This window comes from Accipiter gentilis, chromosome 28 (genome assembly GCF_929443795.1).
Source record: "Accipiter gentilis chromosome 28, bAccGen1.1, whole genome shotgun sequence".
Lineage (NCBI taxonomy): Eukaryota > Metazoa > Chordata > Aves > Accipitriformes > Accipitridae > Astur > Astur gentilis.
Genome location: NC_064907.1, coordinates 14,785,410 through 14,809,816, shown reverse-complemented (window position 1 = coordinate 14,809,816; position 24,407 = coordinate 14,785,410). Strand labels below are relative to the sequence as shown.

Sequence of the window (24,407 nt, the reverse complement as noted above, 5' to 3'; positions counted from 1 at the left end):
TGCTATTTTTCCATTACAGCCCTTTCCTAATACCTCTATATGTATTTTAATTTATATCTTTCAGATGCTGCTATTGCTCCAAAATCCAAAAGAGTTAGTGATATTTTTCATTTTTCCCTAGTCTTTTTTTCCTTTTCCATCTTATGAATCCTGGGATAGTTTCTTCAAAGTTTTCACAGCTGGAAGAGGTATTGTATTCTTTCTTAGTGGATACATTCACTCATGGTTACTGGTGTTCTACTCTCACTGTCTTGACCACTGATGTAGAACACAAACACTATCTTGCCTTCAAAATGCCCTTCTCATAAATTGCTCTTCCATTGCCTCAGCTGACTGGGAGTGATTACTAGAGGATTGTTGCACATAGATGTGCATATGCACATGCACAGCAAATGCCTGCTGCAACGCCCTCACAGCCCAGTAAAGAGAAATGGGATTTCATTGATGATGCTCTCAGTTTGGCTGGGCTACCCCCGCTTCTGAGGACCTGCAGTTCATCCAGCTCAGCTGAGCAGTGAAGACATACCTTTGGGAAAACCCTGGAGACAGTAAGGGAGCCTTCACTACTCACCATGGCTTTTGGTTATTAAAGGGTGTCTGTCCATTATTTTCAAATGTGAAAGTAATACTGGCACTTAACGACAGCATGGTTAAGGATAAGAAAGCAATGATAACAGCAGTGATAATAAAATCTCAGTTAAACCACAAGTATTTGCATGTCTAACTCTATTTTATGGCTGAAGTGTGATAGTTATTTCCAAAACAACGTATCCAGTGGATCAAATGAACATAGTTATTTCTTAGAACAATGACCAGAGCTAATCATCTTGGCTGCATTTCCTAGGCAGTCAAGAGACATTACTTTCTAAAGCCTTTTCTTGTAGAAGAGCATGATTTTACCTGGAAAGGAGCTCCATCTGTAGTTCCAATGTGGATTTGAGATTGGAAAGCATGCACTCAGTCCTCAATAATATTTCATCGTATATTTATTACCTTATTACATGCTTTGCTTTTAGCCGGTGTTGTGGAGGTCCTATTTCCACTGTCTTTCTGAATGGAATATGAATGCCTTCATCACTCTTTCTGTAAATAGACCCTGCTCATTATCACAGGACTTTAGCTATACAGAGCCTGATTTGAGTAATTAGTTGAATTAGTCCTGGGAACAGCTATGTGCGTCGCTGCATTTATCTTGTCGTCAGTGTGGTGCGATAAGAGATACACTGAAAGTTGGAAGGCTAGAGGGAGGAAATGCTATGTTTCCTTGGATATTATCCAGTCCATTACTCTTTTCCTAACAGAATACATACTTAAGAGTGAAAGAAATTGTTGAATGGTTTTGGGTTCCCTTTGAATGAAGAAGACATTTGTGTTGTTGTATAGAGGAGTAGCTTCCAATCTGTGAAGAAGACTTCTAAGGACACTCCTGGGGTGTTCGGTGATGTTCCCTTCACCTGTAAAGGTGAATTTTCAACCATTCTGAAGACGCTATTCTCATCCTTCCTATTGTTAAGTGTGCTATTCCCAGCTTTATTAGCAGAATCTTCCTTCTGTAAATATTAGCTGGATAGTCACAGTGCACAATGGTGAAAAATGCAATAGATTTCCTAGCTTTAAGGGTTTTTTTCACAATTCTTTTACAACTGGCTTGGCACACAGCTTTTTGGACATCTTTGCTCTTTTAAAACTGTGTGCATCCGACTCATCAGAGACTCACCTGAGATAGGGAGAGCCAGGGAGTTAGCAATGTGGCAATGAATTCTTTCCTCCTCTGCGGCTAAAAGCGTATTAGATATTAGATGACAGCATGACAGAGTTTGCCCAGTCATTAAGACCATTACATCCTTCTTCCAAAGAGACATTTGCTTTTTTTTTTTTCTCTCCTTTGAAAAAGCTATGGGAGCTTTTTGAGGAGCCATTGGCTCTCTGGAAAGAAAATATTTGGCTATTTCTGAGTGTCTGCAAGCCTTTTCCTCCAGACCATCAGTGCCATCTTATACTGAAGTAACTCTAGTTACAGCCTTCATGGCAGGAATAACTAAGCAGCTAGTGAGTAGTTCTTGAAATGCAAATGCCATCCAGCTGCTATATTAAGGTGAACAAAAAATGAGGCCAGTTAACTTTATTTCACCCATATAACACCCCAGGAGTTAGTCTGTGGCTATTCATGCATCCCTGCCCCACAACTGGGGCCAGCTCTTGGGTAAGCGAAGCAGAAAGCTGCCCACAGATGGATCTCACCCAGTGGATCTCTGCAGACTAGCAGAACTGCTCAGGTTTGGAAAAGAATCAAATCCAATAATGATTTTAAAAAATCAAGGAAAACCACCTCACTTACCATATAGAGGGATATAAGTAATGTTTCCTGAGAAATAAATACACCGAATACTAAACCCTGTGCATTACATCTTACAGTGTCAGTAAGGGTTCTTTGTAGGTGGAGTTAGTGACTGGAGGAATCTTTCTGAGGAAAAGTGTAGTTTGAAAATGGAGAAAGTGTACAAGGAACGCTTAGCAGCCACCACTCCGGGTTAAAATATGAAGTGTATGGCAAAGCCTGAGAGATAAAACTGAGCAGTTAAAGCAATCATTTCCTGAACTCTGATCAGGAATGCAGTTACATGATATACAGGACAAAAGTTGATGTTGCAGATAAGTGTTGTAATATTGAGACTACAGCTGCTTTTATAGTGATTGCAGTGCATATCAGATGTTAATGCTAAATTAACCTTTGGCATACTAAGAAGTTGTTCATTTACTGAACAGCATTATAATTAATCACATACAGAGGAATCTAACAGGCCTGCTTCACAATATGCCTTCTTAAAGGAATATTCTATTTCCCCTTTTATTAGTGAGTTCTCTCAGTCTTTCTAGAGTGCTTAAGTGTATTTGATATCTAGAGACCTTTCTAAAGACTATCAATTCAAGTCACTTCTTGGCAAAAAGATTTCTGCCATAGTTAAGCTCTCATCCAATTATGAGTCAAATAAATGGAAATTTTTCATTGACTTAATTGGAATTTGAATTAAATCTGCATTAAACACTGATAAGAAAGAAGCTCTTAACGCATCAGTAGCTCAATCTGTGTAAAGTATAGTTATCTTTATTTAGGCAGAATATCAGCGCCTGTCTCCATAGCTTTGGGTAATTTTGATGCATATCTACTAGCAAAGTTTGTGCTGTAAATTCTCTGCCAGGCCTTGTGCTTTTTTGCAGGTCTGCATCAGCAGAAATCTGAATCTTATTAACACATAACATGCCAGCTTGAGCCTCCTGATTTCTTCTTTTAGCCTAATAAAAATGGTTGTCATAAACCAAATGGATCATGTTTATGTGTGTCATTCCTAGATGCTGCTTCTGTTGTTGATTTTGTCACAATACAATCAAGCGACAGTTTACAGCTGCCTTTGACTTTGTTTCATGGATTTCTAACACGTCTCAGACCTGCCTTGCTGTGAGGTTCGTTCCTGGTCAGAGGAGCAAGAGGTGGACCTTTAGTGATAATTTTGCTGGTTACATCGCTGAGTGGTGTCATTTAGTTACCTACAGGTAACAGCTTTTTGATAATGTTGGGAATATTTGTAATCACTAGTGGTTGCTTTACGTGTTAATCCACTGCTGTAAGAAGCAGACTGGGCACAGATATTTTCCTGACTGGCATGAACGTGGAAAAGTGATGGGTAGATGTTCCTGCCCTCAACTTGGGTCTTGGCTATTTTTTCTCTCCACTCAAGTCTGCTCCGAAGTCAGAAGTGAAGCACTGGTCCCAAACTTTGAGACGTTCATTTGGGGGCTCCTGGGAGCTCAAGGCAACTCACTATGCCATGCCTGTGGTAGTTTCTGTGGGAGGGATGTGTCTTTGCTCTGACTGTGGAAGTCTGCTGAGGTCTGCTCAGGGTGTTAGCCTCTGGGACCTTCACAGAAGCTCAGAAGAAACTTCCCAGCTAAACTTCAGCTATTCTTCCACAAACACACCCTGCCTAAGTACAGCAAGGCTTGTAACAGCCGCTTGTGCCATGTTCACCTGCTCTTCTGAAGTCCTCATGCACATTGGTGTCAATGCGTGTGCCTTCCCTGGGGAGAGAAGGACCATCTCTGCAGCCTTATGCACCTGACAGAACTCAACAGGTCCCATGCCCACGCAGTGGGCATGTAGCACTGAGTAGCACCATTTTCCTCCAGACCAGGATTAAAGGCTCTGAGACAGATTTTTTCCCTGCTACTGGCTGCTGCAGACCAGGATAGGACAAGGCTCTGAGCCTGAATAGGGGAACTCTGTCTTGTCTCTGGTCCCCGGAATGCTTTTCTTCTGCTTGGTTCCCAAGTAGTGGGGGAAATAAATTGCATGGAGAGTGCAAATGGTGGACTTTGATTAAAAAAAAAAAGGGATGATTTTTAATATCTTTTAAGCCTCCAGACTAGGAGAGAGTGCTTCCAAGAAAGATGCAGTGCCCTTGTGCAAGTTTTCTTCTGCAATAGTTAGTTCCCCACATAGCAGATGACAGCTTTTGCTACCTGCTCTTTGCAGGTGTTGCATTAATATTTCTGTGGAGTAAATAAGTTCACAAGCCAACTAACTAAAGATTAAATACTTGTAAAAGTATAAATACTAATTAATATGAGTGCTTTAATTTATAAAAGCTATTGTCTCTCTCCTGGGGGTATTTCCTCAGAGCAGCTCTTTACCCTTCTCTTCAAAGCAACATTCTCCATTTCTCCCTCACCCTGCAATTTTCCAACCTGATAGTACTCAGGTTTGGGGAAAAGGATATTTTTTGCATTTCTTCCACTTTTCTTCCACAGCTTGCTTTTACTTGGTATGCGTCACCTTAACTGGAGATCACTCTTTTCCAAGACAGCAGCTACCGAAGGTTAGTAGGAACTCAGCTGGGAAGAAAGTGGTAAGTGTGGGGATTAAAACCTAGTGAGTGAAACGATAGTTTCCCACAATATGATCTGATCTGTGCATAATAAGTCCTTCACTAAAGAGTTGTGCTATTCAGTCTGAACTTCTGTGTGTGATTTAGTAATCATTCTTATTCTAGGAGTCCTTCAAGTAAAATCCATTTATAACCTTAAACCTTAAGGATGTCATCAATTCATTGAGGAATAGGGTGGTCCAGCAAAGCTAGTCTCAGTGGCCTCTGGTCAGTGGCCTCACTCCTTTCTGTAAGGATTCAAGGATCCCAGTTACCAAACAGCTTTGGCTGCTGATCACAAGACAGAGACTGTGTGGGAACAGCACTGGAACTAATCAGGAGTGAAAAATAATTTACTAACTTGGCACTCTACACTAGCAGGAGCGTTTTTGTTGTCTTGTCGCACTGACCTTTAAATCCTGGTAGTTCTGATAAAGTCTGCAGTTACAGCTGTTATAAAATTGTTATTAAAAATGGGAAACACAGGTTTCAAGCCATATGGTGAGACAGATTTGAAACTGGACCAGTCCCAGGTGTCTACCCAATCTTACCATCATGAAGGACTCCTCCATCTCTGGCTGGAGGTAGTGGGGGAAACAAAGTGAGGCCTGGAGGACTAGGCTTCAGAAGCAGTTCCTGAACATTATCCTTGATACATCAAGGGAATACCATCAGATTAAGAATACCTTAAATCAGGATGGCAAAAGCTGCAGGTATTTGTTTTGTCATTCACTATCTGTTTTCACTCTTCAAAGGAAGCAACTGTGGGGTTGCTATGATGTAGGACAGCCATAACTCTTGGCAGAAAAAGACTTAAATAAGATCAATTACCTAAAAATAAAAGGACACAGAAATTTTGCCTTTTCTGGGCCACATGTGGAAATATAGTTCATGGACAGATTAGTAAGTTTAGTGAGCTGTGCTAGTGATGACTATTTTCATCGTGTTTTGGGTGTAAAGTCCCTTCATCTTTACACAATTAAGCAAATCTCAATATAGGGAATGGACTTGACCTATGGAATGTGTAAAGAAAGATGAAAGCTAAGGAATTGTATTAGGATCAAAAATGGAAGTGGTGAAGGTGAGGGAGCCTTGAGGCTAAGAGAGAAGTAGGGCGAAATAGAAAGAGGGAGAAACTTTCCTGGTTTTGTATCTGTGTTTTTTCTGAGATCAAAGGGGACTGTGTACTTTGATTAACTCTAAGCTCTAAAAGTTCCTCAGATTGAAGATTTGAAGAGGCAATTGTCCAGCATCAGGTACATCAAGTGAGATATGAATTCACCTTTCCCCTCTAGGAATGAATCTGGAGGTACTGAATAGAATCTAGTTAGGGAATATGAAAGCCAAGCAGTCCTGCTGGAACTCAAAAAAATTGATTGGCAAAATGAATCAAACCTGCTGACCATATGAAAAGAAGAAAAAATCATGAGGGGTTAAAAAAAAAGTATGTTTTTTGTTTTTGTTTTTTTTTTTTTCTTTTAATGGATCAGGAGGGTAAGAAAATGGTAGAACGTGGAAAAAGGAGGATAGGGAGAAACTTTATGGTGAGCACTTGACATTTGGCCCGTGGTGAAAGCTCTTTAGTAGAGTCCCTCAGTAGAAAGTAGCAGAGCACTCCTGGGAGGCAGGCCAAGAGCTGAGCAGCTAGTCTGGCACATATATCTTTGCAGAAATCGTTCTTTATTCATGAGCACTGGGTTTGCTCGGGAATAAAAGGCAAAGCAGGAATTTTCTTATGTGTAAATGCTGAGATGCTGCATGAAGCAGGGGAGGACAGACTGGCGATTACGAGATATGTGTTCAGACTGAGAAACTCTGATTATATGGCTACCAGAAGACATACTGGGAAGCCCAATACTGATACAGTGGCTTTGTTCGCCTATGTCTTGCAGGCCTTGAATTGCCTGTTTGGCATCAGCTGGGTCCCTGAGGAAGTGGTTAGGTGTGTCTGCGCTTGGGTCTTCACGTGCTTCTTCTAAGAAAAATTGTTTGTTAAGGCTCAGTGCAGCACAAACGCTGGAGCCAACCTGGGTCCAGCACTGCGCCCAGAGCACTAGGAAATGCAGCACAGACATCTGGAGAAGCTCTGCATGGAGCCATCTCGTGTTTCTTAGGGTTTGTTAGAGGTGATGCTACCAGAAACAGCTATGCTGCTCAGTTTACCCTAGAAGCAGCAGAAAACCACTTTGCACCCAGCGGTGTCTGAGCTTTTAACTCTTGCTCCTGCACTAGCTACCATTAATCTTCAGTCTGGCTAAACTGCCCACAGATAGTTGTGAACTGGGTACTTCTAGGGAAGAGATGCTCTAATTATTGTTTCCCTCTCTATTGCCTTACATCAACACATCTCTTCTGGACCCTCATCTCCATACCTTATGAGGGTAGGAGGGTATGGATACAAAGCCCTATGTCCTCCTCCCGTGTCCCAACTTCGCTTCCAGCAGCACACACTGCAGCCCTTGCCCTCCTCCACAGCACCCCGGGTGGAGCTCTCAGCCCCCTTACTCCTTCAGAGGGCAGCAGGAGGTCAACAAAAGTGGTACATCGTGGGCCAAGAGTAAACAGGTTGTTACTGGCGGTGCCCACGTTGGCCTAGTAGCCAGCTCGTCAGCATCTGAATTAGCCCACAGGTCATTAGCTGGCAGTTCTTCCTTAAACTTTCTAAAGGATTAATTTACAGCGTCATGACTGGGACACAACAAAATCCATGGGGAAACATGTTTTGAAAAAAATCAGAGAAAACCACTCTGTAGTTCTTTTTGCATGACTTCTGTTATGGGTTTGTGTGGCGCCGGGTTTTTTTTTTTGGAAGCAGGGAAGGGGGCCACAGGGCCAGCTCCTGTGAGAAGCTGCTGGAAGCTTCCCCGGCTTCCAGTCGGACCCGCCGCTGGCCCAGGCCGAGCCCCTCAGTGATGGTGGTAGTGCCCCTGGGAGAAGAGATTTAAGAGGAGAACCTGCAGTGAGTAGGGGGATTGGAACATGAGAGGAACCCCTCTGCGGGTACCGAGGCCAGTGAGGAAGGAGGGGAGGAGGTTGATGCTCCCGCAGCCCATGGTGAGGCGGCAGGCTGTCCCCCCCCAGCCCATGGAGGGGAGCGGGGCAGCGGAGGCCCCCCAAGATGGCCGCCACTCCGTGGGAAGGCCCGCGCTGGAGCAGGCTGGGACTGAAGATCGGCCCGCGGGAAGGACCCACGCCAGGGAAGTTTGTGAGGAACTGCAGCCCGCGGAAAGGACCCACCTTGGGGAAGCTCGTGGAGGACTGTCTCCCATGGGAGGGACCCCCCGGTGGAGCAGGGGCCGAGCTCGGAGTCCTCCTCCCCCTGAGGAGGAAGGAGCGGCAGAGACAAGGGGTGAGGAACCGACCCCAGCCCCGTCCCCTGTTCCCCTGCGCCGCCGGGGGAGGAGGGGGAGAGAACCGGGAGTGGGGCTGAGGCGGGAAGGAGGGAGGGCTGGGGGAAGGTGTTCTGAGGTTTGGGTGTGCTTCCCAATATCCTTGTTTTGATTTGATTGGTAGTAGATTAAATTGATTTTGCTTCTTCCCCAAGTTGACCCTGTCTTTTCCCCGTGATCATAAGTGGGGAGTGATCCCTCCCAGCCCTTATCTCGACCCATGAGACTGACTTTATATTTTCTCCTCATCCCACTGTGGCCGGGGCAGGAGCAGTTGGGGAGTGATCGAGTGGCTGTGTGGTGCTTTGTTGCTGGCTGGGCTGAAACAACGACAACTTCCCAGTCCTAATACCACAATATTTGAATAAAACTAAATGTCTTTGAGAAGTTATATGAAAAAACCAGTTAAAATATGATCTTCAGACAAGGAATTAAATTATATTCTCCCTGTGAAAATACACAATTTTGACTTTAAGACCCAAGCTGCACAATTCCAGCTCCTATAGGAATATATCCACTGAAGTCTCATATGCTCTACTGAGCAAGTTGCGTTTGCTTTGATAATCCTGATTTGTGCATTCAAATTCATATACTGAAAATTAAAATTGCAATTATTTTTTTTGCAAAGAATGCGACAGGACTAGGTTTTTTAATGCATCTGGATAACCTGTTTCAAGATACTTTTTTAATCAGCTCTATTTAGCATACTTTACATTTGCATTTTATATTTGGCCTCATTTGTATTGCCACGTTACACCTTGTTTGTATGACATAGTTACTTCTGTACTACAGGCTCCAGACCTTTGACTATTTCAGGGCATAGACCATAATGGAATTAATGACATTTTTGCAGGGAATAGGACATTTAGTGCATTAGCAAGAATCAGAAAGTCCTCCAGAACATCAGTGAGTGTTTTGTGACATTCTTCTTTGCTCCCTCCTTCCCGTTGCTTTTAATGTCAGGTTGTATAGATACACAATGAGGCAACAGGCAACTTCTTGAGGTCACTGGCCTGAGTCCTCCATTTGCACATTTATTTGGTAACAAAGTTCTAGTTGGAGACTTCCAACTTTTTAATTTCATCAATATGGTTGGGAAAGATTAGATTAAACAAACAAGCAAGGAAATAAATCTCTTTTGGTGATGGCTTGAGGAGTCTGTTAACATACAGCTGACATCTCCAGATTAGTGTAAAAAGATCATTTCTCCAGCATTGCGTGTCATGAAATTCTCTGTATTTACTGGCTTGCTCTTTCTTACTACCTAGTGGAGTATTAACAGGAGAGAGAGGGCAGTTAAACTTTGCATCTGTACTTCGGCAACTAGCCAGTACATTAATTGAGACGATGAAAGCTGTGGAAAAATGTTTATTTCCTACCCTGTTCCAGAGAGGGGATTAAGAGAGTGGAAACTCTCCAGAGACATAAAAGCTGAAGCTGAAGAAAAGCTGTGAGAGAAAAGTTTAGAAGAGACATGGGAGAAGTTTTGGGTAGTGGAAAGACAGATCTGGGTATACTTCTGTGGACGAGGGATAGTGGTCTAATCTGATGTTGTGACCAGTTTTGTCCTGGTCAGGGAAGGTGACCATGAAAAAGAAGATTTTACAATTCAGAAGGAAAAACAAAAGATGAAGGAATGTCCTAGAGAATTTTACAATGGATTAGACCCCAGCTGAAACAGGTTTTTAGAGCAGTCAAGAAAATGAACCTGGATCATGTACTGAGGATTAATTATTTTTCATCTCTGTTTCAGTATTTCCTGTATTTTTAAGTAAATAACAATAGTGTCATGCAGATAACAATAGTGTCATGCAGGAGGTAAACAACTGGGTTTGTGGCAGTTGTCTCACATATGTCCTGTACTCCTGACCTAGTAAGTCCTGTGCAAACATGAAAGGCTCTTCCTCTGCATTCCTTAACATGCCTATAGCCCCAGCCAGCAGCCTCTGCCAGTCTTCAAAAGGTGCTCCAACACTGATCATTTAGATGTGTCATCTTCCTACTGGGACACTGGGACTGAAACTTGCCTGCGACAGCCCTAGCAGGGGCCTGGGCAGAGTGTCCCTTTGTCTGAGTCTTCATCTTGGATTCCTGTGCTCCTCTGGGCTGGTGTGGACAGGCCTTTGATGAACTGATGACTCCTGTGATGACCCTGGGAGATTCTTGGCAGGGTATTGTTTGGGTTCCCCTCCACTGTTTCTCTGTGCTCCTTCATGGGTGTGCAGACCAGCTTTATCACATAACCTAAGACATTCTGGTCTCTGTTTGGAGGCTTTGACTTCCCTCTGATCAGGCACATGCTAAGGGAAAAATGCTTCATATGGTATTTCCGTCATAGAACCAATTCTACTTTAAGTCCTACTTTTCATGGACTCATTCATTCAGGATCCCAGGGAATGTCCTCCCCCTGAGGTTTTTTTTTTTTTGCAGATGGATGATCAGGGGGATTTTAGGGTACTCTCATGAATGGATCAATCTTAATGGATCCATCTTAAATCTTATTAGGTCATTTTGGAGGACTAATTTAGGGAAGCCTTCACCAGAGTTTTACTGAGATTAACGCAGACCATAGGGATAGTTAGTGAAACTACCTCTTCTCATTTACACGTGAGGGCACAACTTTTAAGAGTATTGCTTTGTTGTTTCATTTAACAGGGAATGGATCTGTGTAAGCAGATCAGTCCACTGGGCAACTGTCAGCTGGCAGTGTCCTGTAGCTATCACAGGAAAGGTCATCGGTCTCGTTCTACAAAGCTCCACAGTCAGGAAAGACCAGGTCTGATAAGTATGGGAAGTTAGAAACCTTTAGAGGCACTGTGGTGGCTTGAACAACAAGTACCATTAATCTGGAGATTACCAAATCTTTTAATCTGTTTTTAATCTCTGTGTTTTTAAAGCTGCTTCTTAGAAACTTTAAGTCAACTGATGTTTTCTGCCAGTCTCTGGGTTCAGTATTCGGCAGGATCAGAGGGTCTTGTGTAACACATACGGTGCAAGGTACACTTCTCCCATCTCCCTACTCAGGTGTCGTGCCAGATGGCTGTATCAAAGGCTCACATTACCAAATCTTGATCCTGCTTTTTTTTTTGCCAAGAACTTTAACTCCCATCAAAATCCTTCCTCATGACTTATGTCTTACTAATTGTTTTTTCTCCACTAATACTGGGTTTTTTTGGGTTCCTAAGGATAAAACTTGCCTCCAAGGAATAATTGGCCTGATTGCCCTCCCTGGCAAAAATATACTGGAAATCCTCTGGATTTTCTCTATCACAGTTTCTTTGGACTATTCTGTGATAAGTGAAGTGTAGGAGTGAAATGATCTGTCTTTCTATCATGGACATCCTATTCCAACACTATGCTATGAGATAAATTAATACATATCTATGTATGTATCTATGCATGAGATACATTAATAACTTACATACCATTTTCCCCCCTTTTTCTTCCTTAGGGAATGCATGCTGTCCCAACACATTTTTGCCAGCAGGTAAAAATACCAATTAAACACATTTTCTTAACTTCAGTCCATGACAGTTTAATGCCAAGGGAAGGTAAAGGAAAAAAATTAAGGCAAGCTGCTTTTTTTGTTTTGCTAGGGTGGCTGGTTACACTTCAAGAATCAGCAAAGATGCTATTTCATGGTACAGCAATTTTTAGCGAACATCAGTGAAGTGATGCAGGTGGTCCCAACTGTCTGTGCTTTGGCACAGATCTCATTCAACAAATGGATCGAGGAGGAGTCATATGATGCCTATTTGTTTCAGATGACACCTGCACATAGGTAGTCTTTCTATATTGACATAGTTTTACAGAAAAGAGGAGATGAAGGGAAAAGCAAAAGATTTCTATGGACTGAACAAAACTGATGTCAAAATGTAGGGCTAGGTCATCCTGCGAGCACTGCAGCATGTCTCAGGGACCAGGCATCTCAGGGACCACCCTGAATCCCTCAGGGCGAGCAAATGTCAAAAGCATACAGGTATGCAGTCACTGCTCCAAGTGCCCAACAGGCAGCATTCAGGTAGAGATAAGGAAGAACAATGTTTAGATGCTTGGCATGAATTTTTTTTGGGAACTATTTTCTTGGGTTTTGTGACCCATCCTCTTGCCAGAGACTGGAATATTAAGCATGGGCCTAACTTCAGTTTTTCTACTGAGGTCAGTGCAGTCAGAAGCTCATCACCTAAAGTGCATTATAAGTGGTAATCATTGTAGCTGAGGTTATATTATTACCAAGTCAGTAACGACTGATCAGTTGTTAAACAATGATTGAGCTCATTAAGGAAAGAACACGTATAAATGAGTCATTTCCGTGTAAGCACCAGAAAGCCAGAACTCTGTGCTGCAGTCCAAACCATGGCCAGAGAGTGTGTGTGTCTACGTGCCCTCCTGGGGACCAGCTGGACGGAGCAATTGGCCACCCTCACGGGACGGTCCACAGCCCCATCACTAGCGCACTGAACATTTTCTCTCCCAATCCCGACACATTTGATCCTGGTTTGGTGAGAAAGATGAGTGATACAACAACAAAAAATAATCCCAGCAGAGCAAGTACTGGAAGGAGCAGAACTGCCATGAGGAATGTGATTGTGCCATTTAAACCCCAGCCTGCAATTCATGTTGCTCTATTTTGATAAATTTTGTTTATAAACTCTGTGCTGTATTTACAGATTTTTTGGCATCGTATTTTGAAGCCACTCAAGCCTTTTAACCTAGAATGCAATTTCATTTTTTTGTTTTTCTTGTTTGCCCATGTTCAACTTCTGTTGATTTCAAAAGGTTCAAATGACTCAAGGTCTTTGACTTGAGTTGCGTATTTCTTTACAGCTTCAGAAAGAGTAGTAAATTATTGCTCACAGGGTCAAAAAACCCCAGCAAACCCAACCCCCTGTTAAAAGGTAATCTGTGGCTCTCTTTTTCTGCATAGCATTTCACACTGTGACAGAGCCTGTGTGTGTGAGAGAGAGAAGAATGGAGAAGTCCAGAAAAAAATTTGCTGATATCATAGATCAGGCAATGGTTGCTGCTAATACAATGGATCGCGACAAGCTGCTTTTTTCTTACAAGGGGATTCTCTACCCTGCTACTTTTTGCAGTCCTGAAGTATTCAGAGCCATGGAGTCCCTTGAAGCCAGAAGTGATGATATCATTTTGGCAGGATACCCTAAATCTGGTGAATATAGTTTGCTTTCCTCATAAAAAATGTTATGCAATGGCAAATAAGTACGTTTGTACTAAATATATATAATATATATTATATTCTATACATAATATTATATATTATACTAAATAATAGTATTTAGAATTTTCACAAAATTTTATAGAACTGATATGGTTCTCAAAAAGCACAATGAGATTAATTATGAAAATTTAATATACGGAATATTTCAAATGACTGAGAAAAAGACATAAAAGATGCATCTCATATCCATTTTAATGTAGCTGTTTCTCTCCTCCAGCAATTAGATTCACACCGTCTTAGTAGCTAGTCACAGCTGGCAGGATTGTGAAGTTTTTGCTTTTTAAATCATGTTTTCTTTTTGAAGAAATGCTATGCACCAGAACGCAGTTATTAACACTGTAGTGACAAAGATGTAGGAACCCAGTGTCCAGAAGTCAGGAAATGGTAAACTACAGATGGGAGTTCTCTACAGGCTCTTTTTAATGTTTTGAATAAAAACATAATAACTGTGTATAGGAAATGTCACTTTAGAGAATTTTTGCCTATTGGTAAAGAAAATGAACACATACAGCACAATTTTCAGATCTAGTTCTGCTCCCCTGTTGAAGTTCTGTGACTTGTCTTTCCTCCCAAGGTAATCCTGGTGCAGCACATCAGAAAACATAAAATAGATGAGGTTTTGAGGTACAGGTTTACAACCCTAATCCCCCTTGTATTTATCACAATTAAAAAATATGACATTAATGCATGTTTTCCTATTTGAATTGTAGTGGTTCTTCTCCTTTACTGGCTAATTTAAAATATACAAGTTAATTTACAATATATAAGTTAATTTACTAAGTACTGAGCCATCTGAGCTGGTGAAATGTGTCCTTATAAAGAGCAGAGGTAGGACCCTGAGAGGTGATTGTCCAGATAGTCAGCTGTGATTGTACCACATGAAGGGAGACCAGGCAACTCACCTGGTAGTACTACCTACCTCTTGGCTTTCCTGGCAAATCCATTTCTGTTTATTCTAAAGGTTCTACAAACCTCTATTTTTCCCCTTTCAGGCACCAACTGGGTGGGTCAAATCTTAAATGATCTGGTGGCCATATTTGAAAAGAAAACACAGAATAAAGAAAGCAGCATGAATGATGAAGAACTAGAAGAATTCCCCTACCTGGAAATTGGAGATACTGGAAAGTTTGAGGTGGGCACAGAATACGTATGAAAGTTGTCAAAATTTTGTGCTTCAAATACTGAATTTATGGTGCGTGAAATATGCCACTGTTTGCTAAGAACTCTCCCATTTCTCTGTATATGGCATCTGGTCAGGATGAATCTTGTCTGCATTGGCAAATTCTGAGGGATAAATGGACACTTCAGAGGGCTTGAGAGAAACACATACTCATTAGGTGCACAAGGACTGCACAAATTCAACATAGCATGTTTTATATTTAAAAATAGTTTCATGAAAGGTCAAATACTGAAATACTGGCTTTTATCTTTTTTACTAGCTCTTCCTCCTCACCCCTTCTCTCTCTCCTTGAGATCATTCAGCTTTCACATACCCCCAGTTAGAGTCTGCCTCTTACCTTTAGATTTGGTACCTTGTCTAACAGAACATGTTAAATTCATTATCACTGAAGAGAATTAGCAATGGATAATCTTCTTCCAATTGCTTATTCTCAGGAGCTTTTGAAGGTTAGAGCTACTCAGAGGAGTCCACTAAGATCCCAGGATAACACTCACAAAAAAGTGATATGTTGATAAGTTTAGCAAGGCAATATTTTATCACAGGCTGATGAAAATACTTACACTAACTGAACTGTCCACTTTCCTCCTTCCCATTCTTAAAGCGAATGAACAAACTACCTTCTCGAAGAGTTATATTTACTCATCTCCTTCCTGAAAATCTTCCCAGGTCTATCTTCAAAAGTAAAGCCAAGGTGAGTGCTGATTTTAATGTCTTGAAAGCAAACACTCCAACAGATTTTTTTTAAAGCCGATTTAGTACTTTTCTGCCAATTTTCAGAATCACTCTTACACTTAAATGTTTAGCCTGGCCATTTTCACATGCCTGCTTAAGTGCAGCCATTCATCTCACTTAATCTCAGTTCATCCTTATTGACACCTTTGTGTCAGTCTCCACAGCAAGATGGAGGGATGGAACAAATCCTCCAGCAGTAAAATGTATTTTGACACAGTTTCCTACAGGAGGCATTTTATGGTGTGTTGTCACAAGTGAGGGCTTCGGTGTGTCAAGTTTCAGAGACAATTTGTATTTTTGTGATTTTTCCCCACTGCCTAAATGATGGATGATGCTTGTATCGAGCAAAATATTCTTAGATTCTGCATAATTAATTTGATTAATCTGTAAAAGATATTTTAATAATTATAGGCAATCATCTTCACAAGGTACTGAAGCAAAGTGAAATGCTTCACCTTGTGAATTTAGAATGAAATTGCTACTTTTGCAAGTAGTATACAAGGTATTAGAAATTCCCCAAACTGCAATTATAAAATAGATTATTGTTTTCTTTGTACTATAATCTATTATGTCTTTCTCTACAAATAAAATTTTTTTTTTTTTTTTTTTTTTAGATATTGTTGCTGATTCGCAATCCAAAAGATGTAGCTACATCTTTTTACCATTTCTCCAATGCCATGTCTCCTCTTCCCTCCTACGACACCTGGGATGATTTCTTTGTAGCTTTCATGACGAAGAAAAGTACAGTATATTCTTCTGTCTGTGTCAATTTTTCAATGCCTTGACTTTTTCTAAAAGCCTTGCATTTTTTAAAGCAGTTTCACTAGGATTTTTTTGGGTTACAGTACAAAAGCAGAGATTAAAGACAGAAAGTTAGACATTTGAACTAAAGTTTACAGTACTTGCCTTACTGCCTGAGGATAAATCCTTATCAAAATTGCACTTCCACAAACTGCTTTAACTTGCACAAACTGATATTTTTCTCTGGAAGAAGCAGTTCCTGCTTATCTCTCTCTTGGATCCCCTTCACCTCTCTTCTCCAATGTCCACCATCTTGTGCCCACGCAGACGTCTAAGCACCTACACGCCAAATTGGACCAGAGGAATGATTTGGACTAAGTGCAGTGCATTAAAAAAGAAAGAAAATAGTCCCATTGGTTTAAAAATGCATAAATTCTTCAGTTTGGCATATCACATGGCCAGCAGAAGGGAGGGTTAGACAAGGTTTTCAACTGGATTAAGGGAGTCTGCAAGATGGTTTGAGTACTAATAGCTCTTCTGTGGACTCACATCTGTCTTGAAATACTAACAAGTTTTACTGTACTGACTAAAAAATCATATCGTATGCCTGAGACATATACACATGTCAGAACAGCCTGGAGCAAAACCCCATAATTCCCACAGAAGGGTGTAAACTCTGGCATAGACATGATTAGTAACGCCCATGGCTGAGGGATCAACTTCAGGAGTAAAATTTGGTTTATTTCATAAGCAGTTTGTCTAATCTTCATTTATGCTTCATCTTAGGATTCTTTTGTTTTATTTAGTGCCCTGGGGATGCTACTTTGAATACATTTCCAAATGGAACAAATATGCTGATGATGAAAATGTTATGACAATAACTTATGAAGAGCTAAAAGAGGTGAGGTTATCAATAGTTACAAATATTTTATACTTCAAAGAGCATTTGTTCCTAAACAAATTAACCATTATATTCATGTGGTGTATTCAAACTGCGTGATACTCTATGAGATGATAGATTCTTGTTTTAAGGGAAGGAAAGGTGAAATTCAAACTTAAAAGCCTTTTTAAAATTTTGTTTGTGAAAATGATTCTTGTTTTCTCTTTAGCTGTGATATAAGCCCAAGTCACTGTAAATCAAAAACTCCAGTAATTTTTTTGTGGGAGCTTTTATATATTCAACAGTGTAGATTTTGCTCAACTGTAAATCACATACAATCTTCTGTGATCTATAGGAAGACAGCTCATATCGCCTCTGAAATAATTATGAAGAAGAGAAGCACTGTGTACCACTCCAGTTCTACTGAACTCTATGAATATTCTATATATGTAGCCAGCAGAGAGATGTAGGGAAGTGCAAACACCTCAGAAAGCAGTGCAATTTGCTCAAATGTCATGTGGTGTGTTACATTCCTCTTTTCAGCATCCGGTCCTGAGTGTGAAAAACATATCTGCTTTCTTTGGGTTTTTCCTGACTGAAAAAGAGCTTCAGATTGTGGTAGAGAGGAGCAGCTTCCAGTCAATGAAGAAGAACTCGCAGAAGACCCATGGGGCGTTTGGCAATCTTCTCTTTCGCAAAGGTAGGAATCTCCAAGAGGTCCAGAGGTAGAAATGTCACACCCTCAGGAGCTTGGGCCACCCATCCTTTGCTTCATTTCTGCACACATATTAGCAATACAGGTTAGTATCAAGCAGGTTATCGCTGTTATGCTTGAGAAGACTAGTCAAGGAGCACTGGTGAGGAAGAGACCCAGCAAGGCTCTGGCAGCAGGCTGCAGCCAGCACAGGAGAAGCAACCGCACAGAGCAAATTTGAGAGGCCCACAGGTGACTGGCAGAAAGGAGGAGCTGTCATGTGTCTGAACGCCTCTCCATCTCTGCACCAAGATCACTGACTCTTCGGCCATTAGAGGCTTATCTGAGCTGGCAAAACTGGACCAAACTCAGCCCGAGAGGCACGATCACACTTTTTAGGAGAGTGTAGGATCTCCTGAAAGGAACACTGCCAAGCCCCTGTTCACACTCACAGTTTAGAAGTAAGCCAAGCACGCAAGAATCAGGTACGTAAAGATGGGGAAACAAAAGGGAACTGCTTTTGCAGTGTAGTGTAGGGCACACAGACATGAGAGGGCCAACCTGGCTGCCAGAACCTATGTTTGCATTTTACATTAAAGAAGTCACTGGATAAAAACTCAGGCTGCCAAAAGGAGCGGAAACCCAGCTCTGCCTCCTGCCAGATGATTCTTAAGGCTTTATGATTTCCAACCTTGTCAGTCATAACTGACTGGAGTAGAGAGCTGCAGGGAAACAGGACTTTAGGCTGCTTTTGGGACACAGTCACCTGAAGAGGATTACGTTCTTCTGTGTTATAGCAGTTTCACAGATCTGTAGCTCCACTGACTTCACAAAGTTATATTGGTGCAAAAAATGAGTGAAGTTTTATCTTGAAAAATGGATCAACTCCATTTAGTGTACAATGGAACAAGAATGACAGATCTATGGAATAAAAATTAATAAAATTTCTTGTTTTTCAAGAGTTTCTTTGCTTCTTTGAAGGTGCTGTAAGTGACTGGAAGAATCTTTTCAGTGAAGATCAGAATGAGAAAATGGACAAAGCATTTGAAGAACATATAGGAAGAACTAAACTGGGAAGAAAGTTGAAGTACGAAGTGTACTGTAAAGCCTGAAGAGTCACAAAAAGTGGTTAGAGCAAGAACTTTCCAATTCACTCTGAGATCATCTGAATGCTATACATTAGAAAACTAGATCAAATGATCCAAGCACCTTAGAATTACTGTAATAATCACATTGCAGCAGACCTTACAGTGACATTGATGAGTAGTAGGCTTTTGTTTTAAAGGTGAGATCTTGGCTTGCTTTGGCTACACTTATTTGCTGAATAAGACGGCAACTAACCATATTCAGATAAACTTAACAGCCTTGTTTCAGTAGCTATCATCCGGAATAAAATGCCCCTTTTCTCTTTCTAGCCAAACACAGTCTTTCTAGACTACTTATTATATAGTATGTAGATTTTTTTTTTCAAAAATGTTTCAAATCAGGCAACATCTTCACAGAAAAGATCACTAGCAAAAATATGGATCTGACACAACCTTAACTAATGACAAAGGGTGTCTTCCCCATGACTTCAGCACAAACTGGATCAAAGCTAGAGGGAGGACAATGAAAGGGAATGGGGATCAGCATTCTTAGGCATTTTAATCTCTCCAAATGCAGAATTTCAAGATGGATTTCAGATTACAGGTTGGCGTTAGCAGGCAAGATCCACTCAGAGGCATTGCTTTTATAGAATTATAGAACAGCCCAGGATGGAAGGGACTTTGAAAGACCATCTGGTCCAACCTTTCATGGGAAAGGGGCCCTAAATGAGATTATTGCATCTTGAAAACCTTCAGCGATGAGGACTCTACCACATCCCTGGGGAGGTTGTTCCAGTAAATGATTGTTCTCACTGTAAAGAATTTATTGCTTATATTGAGATGAAACCTCCCAGTGCAACTTGTACCCATTGCCTGTTGCCTTCTCAGTGTGGATCCTTATGAACAGAGAGTCTCTGTCCTCTTTGTACCTGCCCTTTAAGTACTGGAATACTGTGATGAGGTCCTCCCTGAGCCTTCTTATCTTTGTGGCCCTCCTTTTGACCCCGCCCTCCAGTCTGTCTGTGTGCTTCTTGAATTGTGGTGACCAGAACTGGACACAGTACTCCAGGTGTGGCCTGAGAAGTTTTGAGTTATAGAATCATAGAATCATAGAATCGTTTAAGTTGGAAAAGACCTTTAAGATCATCAAATCCAACCGTTAACCTAGCACTACCAAGTACAACACTAAACCATGTTCCTAAGCACCACATTCACATGTCTTTTAAATACCTCCAGGGATGGTGAATCCACCACTTCCCTGGGCAGCCTGTTTCAGTGCTTGACAACCCTTTTGGTGAAGAAATTTGTCTTAATATCGATTCTAAACCTCCCCTGGTACAATTTGAGGCCACTTCCCCTTGTCCTATCGCTTGTTACTTGAGAGAAGAGACCAGTACCCACCTCGCTACAACCCCCTTTCAGGTGGTTGTAGAGAGCAATAAGGTCTCCTCTCAGCCTCCTTTTCTCCAGGCTAAACAGCCCCAATTCCCTCAACTGCTTCTCATAAGTCTTGTGCTCCAGGCCCCTCACCAGCTTTCCTGTATTGCACGTCTCTGTTGGCGTGACCTGTGGAGATACCTATTTCTCCATCTCAGTACTCTTTATCTTTCAAAAAGGCATCAGCCAGAATACCAGTAACTCTCCCATCAAGAACAATTTCACTTGAAGATTAAATTATGGATATCGGTAGGGAGAAATAGAGCTGAAGTCATACAGGTAGAATTTGATTCGCATTAATGCAGAACCTAGGTATTAGGGCTTCATATGCAAGTAACCCTCCTGTGGGATTTGGTGAAGTAAAAATCTCAAATGTGAGTGTTTAATCATGAGAAGTATGGCTTAGGAGGTAGTTGTCCGTACCTCTGGACATATTGCCTGAAGTGATGATGTTACAGTGACTGGCTACAGGATAGAGCTGCTGCCTGGAATGAAGTTGCACCCTTGGATGTGTATCCATTAGCGGGGTCAAGAGCAATCTCAGCTGAGATCCACTGTCCACATGTCCACTACATGCTGGTTGTCCAGTTTGCAAATTGCACTGCATTGCTCACCAATTAAAAATATTTCAGGGAATATCTTTTATAGGTCTTTCTTTGCTTTCATTTAACATTCTGGATGCTCCTAGTTGTTGCCCCAGTAGATTCCTGTTCCTAGTATCAGCTGCAACAAAGACTCTATGTTACTATTGTCAGTCTGCAGTCCTGTGATTTCAAAAGTTGTTGACAGAGTACAGAATTGCCTGTATTTGTTTGTTTGAAAAGAGTTCCACCGGGATACAAACATGAGCAGAAATAGGGATAGAGTCATCAAAATAGTGGAAAATTCTTTTTCACAAAGTGAAAAGATTTCCCCAGAAGGCATGCTGTTTTCCTACCGAAGTATTTTATACCCTGCTACACTTAGCAGCCCAGAAACTTTGGAAGCTCTGAAATCCTTTGCAACGAGGTGTGACGATGTGATTCTAGCACGCTATCCTAAAACAGGCAAGTTGTTTTCCTGACAAGTGGTCAAGTACACAATGCTGCAATACAGAAGTTTATGCCATCATTTAACACAATAATAATACCTGAGAAAAGCTTATGGTGACATCAGACTTCATAGGATCATGAAGTTGTAAGGCATCTCTGAAGTCAATTATAATACAACCTCCTGCTCAAAGCAGGAGAAAGACCTAACCTTCAAAGTTAGGTTTTGTTGCTCAAGGCTTTGTCCAGAAGACTTTCAAAACTTTGAGGGTGGAGATTTCCCACCCACTGGATATCTATTGTAGTGTTTTCCCACTATAGTGTTTTTTGGGGGGGGCGGTATTTTTTTGGTTTGGTTGGTTGGTTTTTTTGCTTCTATGCAGTCAGACATCTCCTTGTTGTGATTTTTTAATATGCTCCTTTTGCCATTTACTGGCCAATCTTCACAGGAATTGGCTCTGCCTTCATAATAACATCCAGTAGTGGAAAACTGCAGTGAGATTCCCCCGTGCCTTTTCTTTTTTTCCCCAGCCTGAGCAAACCAAGCCTTTCTGTGCATTTCCTTTGCTTCAGCTCCCAGTGATTTCATGGAAGTTCAGCAAGACTCTCTCCAGATTCTCAAAATTGCTTGTGCTTCAGTGCAGGAACTGCACATAGTATTCAAGCGGTTAACTCAGCAGTGTTGTGTAAAGCAGGATAATCACATCCCTTGATATTCTGACCACTCTTGCTAATACAGGAAGGTATGTTGCTACCCTACTCACTGCAAGGGAATATATCCTGCTAATGAGGGCAGAACTGCAGTTTCCACAGACACACTGCATTGCAGAATGCAGGTGATTCCCATGTGATTCCAAATGGAGGGAAAGACATGAATGCCACTAGGACTCTTGGATTATTTCCTCTTTCTTTCACTATGGGCATTTTAGATTCCTTCATTTTTTCCCTATTTGCTTTAGAGAAATATCTTAATAGGTCATTTGCAGAAAGGAATCCTTGATCCTTATCACATCCCCTTTGTGTGCAGCCTGTAGAGCTGTGCACAGGCAGAAATGCTTTAAAGGTGTGAGGGTCCACCTACACAACCCAGAAGGTGTTGAAAACTGAGACTTCGCTCTCCAAGCCCAGTCCCTCACATACCAGTTTTGCCAGGTTGCAGAGGCCAAGACAGCTAAGCCTGGTGCAAAGATGGTGACAGGACCTTGACGGTCTGGTGGTTTGGTTGATGACTCCTTCTGCTACCAGTTACAGAAGCCTAGCTGGGGGCTGGGAATGAGGCCAAACTGTGTTGATCATGAAGAGATTGTAAACTGAAGCTGGTCAGGAGGAGGGAACAGAGTGTTCCCAAAGACAGCGCTGTGGAAGGAGAGCAGAAACAGCCAAGGGATGACTCAGTTGGCCCTATGCTGGGAGCTCCACTGCTCTTGAGTAACTTCCACAGGGAGTAGTCTGAGGTGACCAAAGAGTGCCACAGCTGGAAAGAGCAATAGAGGTCTGCTTCTGTGTCCACTGAGGGGTGGCATGTGCTTCTAAAGTGAGCAGGGCAGCACTCCACAACATCTGGCTGACAGCTCTGTCCCTCTTGGCTTTTGGCATACCCTTGTTGATTACTGCCCAGTGTTGTGGTTTAACCCCGGCTGGCAGCTAAGCCCCACACAGCTGCTCACTCATCCCCGCCCCCGGGCCCTGGTGGGATGGGGAGGGAAACAGAAGGATAAAAGTGAGAAAACTCATGGGTTAAAATAAAGACAGTTTAATAGGTAATGCAAAAGCCGTGTGCACAAGCAAGGCAAAATAAGGAATTCATTCACTGCTTCCCGTCGGCAGGCAGGTGTTCAGCCATCTCCAAGAAAGCAGGGCTTCATCATGCCTGACTGTTACTTGGGAAGACATATGCTATCACTCCAAACATCTCCTCCTTCCTTCTTCTTCCCCCAGCTTTTATTGCTGAGCATGACGATATGGTCTGGAATATCCCTTTGGTCAGTTGGGGTCAGCTGTCCCAGCTATGTCCCCTCCCAACTCCTTGTGCACCCTCAGCCTCCTCACTGGTGGGGTACAAATACATCTCTGTGTTATCAACACTGCTTCCAACACAAATCCAAAACAGCCCCATATCAACTACTATGAGGAAAATTAACTCTGTTGCAGCCAAAACCAGCATTTTGTAGCCTAAGGGCTCTTACCAGCCCAGAAACTTTGGAAGCTCTGAAATTCTTTGAAGCTAGGAGTGATGATGTGATTTTCACCATCTTTTCTTGCTTGCTTGATGAAGAGTCCACTGCTGCAGTCCAGAAGTGTGTGACTGCACATAACACAGCAATAACACCCACAAAAGGTTAACGATGGCTTCAGCCTGCTCTGGAGGCACAGGAGCAGGGGTTGTTCCATGGAGGAGGGCAGAGGTTTGGTGTTTCCATAGACTTCCTCCACTGCAGGATGTAGGACACTCCTGTGTGCTGGGTGGAGGTACAGGCATGCTTGCCACCTAGACTCTTGGACCTTTTTCCTCTCTCTTCCCATGCCTTTCAATCCCAGCATTTGGGATTACAGGATACTTTCATGTTTTCTTCTAATCACTTAGAGAAATATCTTAACATGTCATCTGAAGAAAAAAAGAGGAGGTGATGTTTGATCTGCATTACATCCACTTCAAGCTCAACTTGAAATTTTTATCTCGGACAGGAAACGTATAAAATTGTGAGGTCTCATGTAAATATCAACAGTATTTTACATAACATTTGGCAGTTGAGTCATAACATCTCGAAGTTCCAACCAATCTTAAAAGAACTGTGTTAGAAAATGCTTTATGTGACTCATTTTAAATGTGATGTGGCCAAGATTCAACCCACTTAATTAGATGGTGTGGTGATGAATGATGAGTAAGCTGAGACAGATGAAGCCTCACTTTCAGCTCAACAGGGGGAAAGGGCTTCTGGCTTCTAAACCAACATTTCTCCCAGAAATTATAGCAGTATGACTTGGATAGATGAGCTCAGATTCTCCTGCTCGTTAAAAGCCTGAAACTGGATATGGTCATTAGGAGGTAATATAATGGTTGCACAGAAACACCTCTG

At 41.9% G+C, this 24,407-nt stretch overlaps 1 protein-coding gene across 1 annotated transcript; it reads left to right on the top strand.

Moving 5' to 3' along the window:
* Nucleotides 1–13,236: 13,236 nt before the first annotated feature.
* Nucleotides 13,237–20,945, top strand: LOC126051715 (sulfotransferase 6B1-like). The gene is made up of 7 exons (XM_049831290.1): nt 13,237–13,484; nt 14,546–14,685; nt 15,335–15,424; nt 16,080–16,206; nt 17,013–17,107; nt 17,630–17,786; nt 18,762–20,945. Exons 1-7 carry the CDS (start codon nt 13,283–13,285, stop codon nt 18,890–18,892), a joined length of 942 nt encoding a protein of 313 aa, XP_049687247.1. The 5' UTR covers nt 13,237–13,282; the 3' UTR covers nt 18,893–20,945.
* The last annotated feature ends 3,462 nt before the right edge of the window (nt 20,946–24,407 follow it).